At 36.5% G+C, this 3,061-nt stretch overlaps 1 protein-coding gene across 3 annotated transcripts in view; it reads left to right on the top strand.

The window, feature by feature from the left end:
• The window catches only part of LOC116703619 (SHC-transforming protein 3), an 11,763-nt gene that overhangs the window by 6,490 nt on the left and 2,212 nt on the right, over positions 1-3,061 (top strand). For all 3 annotated transcript variants that reach the window (XM_032538591.1, XM_032538503.1, XM_032538669.1), the window contains exons 8-9: positions 2,172-2,223; positions 2,354-2,480. In XM_032538591.1, coding sequence (XP_032394482.1) covers positions 2,172-2,223; positions 2,354-2,480 — 179 coding nt within the window. The remainder of the gene's footprint in view (positions 1-2,171; positions 2,224-2,353; positions 2,481-3,061) is intronic.

The following is a 3,061-nucleotide window of genomic DNA, read 5'->3' as shown; positions in this document are numbered from 1 at the left end:
CACACACACACACACACACACACACACACACACAGTGAGTAATTGGATTACAGCTGAGTTTGCTGCCATTTGTGGAGGATTGAATTATTTCCTCACCCCAACCCTAGATCCCTCTTTACTTTTAACTGGTGGCGTGAGGTTTGGGTCAGTATTTATCAAGCCACCAAAAGTGAAATTTAAATGAAATATAAAAAAGATAAGTGAAATAAAATCATATAAAATACTTCACTCTTACTACTCACAAACTTAAGAATTAAGCTTGAACTTAAAGACAAGAGAGCCACAACAGGTGTCTTAAGAGTAGATTCTAGATGACTGCAGCACAAAAACAAGTGAGCACACACCTTCTGAAGCACGTATGGAAGTTATTGTTCAAAATATCATTAGTAATAATGAATAAGTTATCTGAAGCAATATGTTGAATTCATCATAGCTTCAGCCTACTTTTTTATTAAATTTGATTAAAATATTTGATAGGATGAACACTTTGCGGGATGCAAATAAACAACATTTAGCCTTACGTTGATTTTTTTTAGCAATCAATTTTCATACATCTTCAATGTCTGCACGTATCAATGTGGCACTAAATTCCCCTATTATTAAGATTTCTTTAATGACCTCCTCCACCAGCAGAAGCTTCCTCCCTATTTTACTTTAGTTTTCTTGTTGTTTCAGACATTTTCTTGTATATTATAAATAGATTAGAAAGTTTTCAGTTGCAACTGGAAGGATTTTACACAAATAAAACAATAAAAGAAAAAGATAATTACACGTTTGGCAGAATATCACTGGACAACTGTGAGGACTCAAAAGGGTAAATTCTTATCTCGGATTGGCTTCTCAGGATATTACTATAATCAATTTATAAAATTACTTCTTGTGACTTAATACAACCATCAATCAATGAACCAATCAATTTTATTGGTCACATAAAATCACACAAGGTACAATGCCAGTGAAACGTAATCCCATCAAAGCTGGTTTGTGCTTTCATCATCTTTACCTCTCGACGAATCTGTGTCAAACTAATTACTCTTATCTATTTTTTTCTTTTTCCCTTCTATGCCCGCATTATTTCCATGTGACAGATTATAGGTTATTTATCCTGAGTGAAAAATAAAAAAATCAATGCTGCACAAGCAGGACATGTCCGTTGTTACCGTAGCTGCTGTCTGGGTCAAACCCTGCTCAATAAACTGCTTGACTAACAAAATCTGTTATTTATGGTTTGGATCCACAAACTCACTTTTTCAGCTCAAACAGTGAATACAAATAATGGGCACACACTCTAATATTTCATTGCCATTTTGAAACTGCGACATCACACTGGCCAAAGATTATAGAGAATGGGGAGGCAGTTTCTCTCTGGGAAGCACAACAACAGCGAAGCTATGGACATGGATTATAGTTTACTGTTAATTAATTAGCTAAAATAATCTTGGCTCTGTTGGCTTAGACACATAGAAGATAGCAGGGGGAGGGGGGAATTAAATCAATCTGCCACAGAGGCTTTATGGTGAAACATACTCAGCTGACTCTGCTTTAGTATTAGTATCAGAGAACCACTGATAGGGAGTGAATTAATTAAACAGAGAATCCACGTGGATGTTCATTCACTGAAAATGTCTGCTCTGTTTTCACTGATCAAATTAGGAAAAGATTAGAAATCGCAAGGCTGATTACAGATCCTAAACCCACCAGATGTACAGGTTATTAAGTAATCTACACGACAACAACAACAACCCAGTCAAGAGGTTTTTCAGTAACATGGTGCACATACAGAGAAATACAGAGAATACCTTTAGAGCGAGATTATGTAACTTTTGAAAGACAAATTACCACATTCCTTCTTTTACCAATAAAAGGTTGAATTTATGGGCAACAAAATGCATCATTGCTTAATTTAATACACTCAGGGGTTTTGCTGCCACAGCCTTACTTGGTCTGATATGTCAAACTTTAGACAGAAGATACTGCCGTGTAACTGACATTATTATGTTGGCTTTCTGATTTCATTATTGTCTTATCTACTTGTGGTACTGTTAAACTATAAGTTATGTGGACAGAGTAGGAAGAGTTTTATTTAGCATTTAGCATCTTTTAATTGCCATTTTGTGACCACGTTTCAGTTTACAGTAACACGTGTTATTTTTCTCTTAATTTGTTAACAGGACATGGCAGATTACATCGCTTATGTTGCCAAGGACCTCGTCAATCAGAGAGGTGGACAGTTTAATTTCACATTACAATAAGCGTGGCTTCCATTGGATTTCTGCCTTCATTGTGTAAATGCACAACCTCTTACGGTCATTATTATGAAAGACACATGTCTCTCTTTCACTCTCTCTGTCAGCATGTCACATCCTGGAGTGTCCCCGGGGTTGTGCCGGTGAGGTTATCAACAGCATCGGTCAGGCTTTTGAGACTCGTTTCCGCCAACTTCTCACACACACACCACCACTCCTCTCCAACAACCCCAGGTTGTCCTTCTGCCTACTATAGCTGTCTTATTGCTGGCCTAGCCCATAATTCTTTTCATTGGGTTTTATAATAGCGTAGTTCTTTTTGAGTTTGAGTTTGATCTGGGGCGGTTACTTGGTTTTTGTGTTTGTATATTTGTGTAGAGCTGAAAGATGAGTTGATTAATCAACAGAAAATGAAACTACAATTATTTTCCCAAATTAGTAATTGTTTGATTAACGTTTCAAGCAAACATGCCAAACATTTGCTGGTTCTAGCTCAAATTTGGACATTTGATACTTTACTTTGTCTCATAGACAGATAATCTAGAAATACATAGTAGTAGCAGCTTTGGCTTTTTCACTATTTTTCACTATTTAGTGAATCATTAGTTGCTGCCATTTCTTTATGTAGCACAGTTTTGGGGCGTTTAAATCCAAATGCACAAAAGGACTCAGTTTTATTTGGCAAACTCAAAGAAATCTATGCTTTTGATTTGAGTATTTGTCTCAATCTTTTTAAATGTTCTTTTGTGTGAGAAAGTGAGTGAGTGAGTGTGTGTGTGTGTGTGTGTGTGTGTGTGTGTGTGCGCGTGTGTTTG

The sequence above is a fragment of the Etheostoma spectabile genome, chromosome 1 (genome assembly GCF_008692095.1).
Source record: "Etheostoma spectabile isolate EspeVRDwgs_2016 chromosome 1, UIUC_Espe_1.0, whole genome shotgun sequence".
NCBI lineage: Eukaryota > Metazoa > Chordata > Actinopteri > Perciformes > Percidae > Etheostoma > Etheostoma spectabile.
This window is presented reverse-complemented; position numbering and strand designations above follow the sequence as displayed.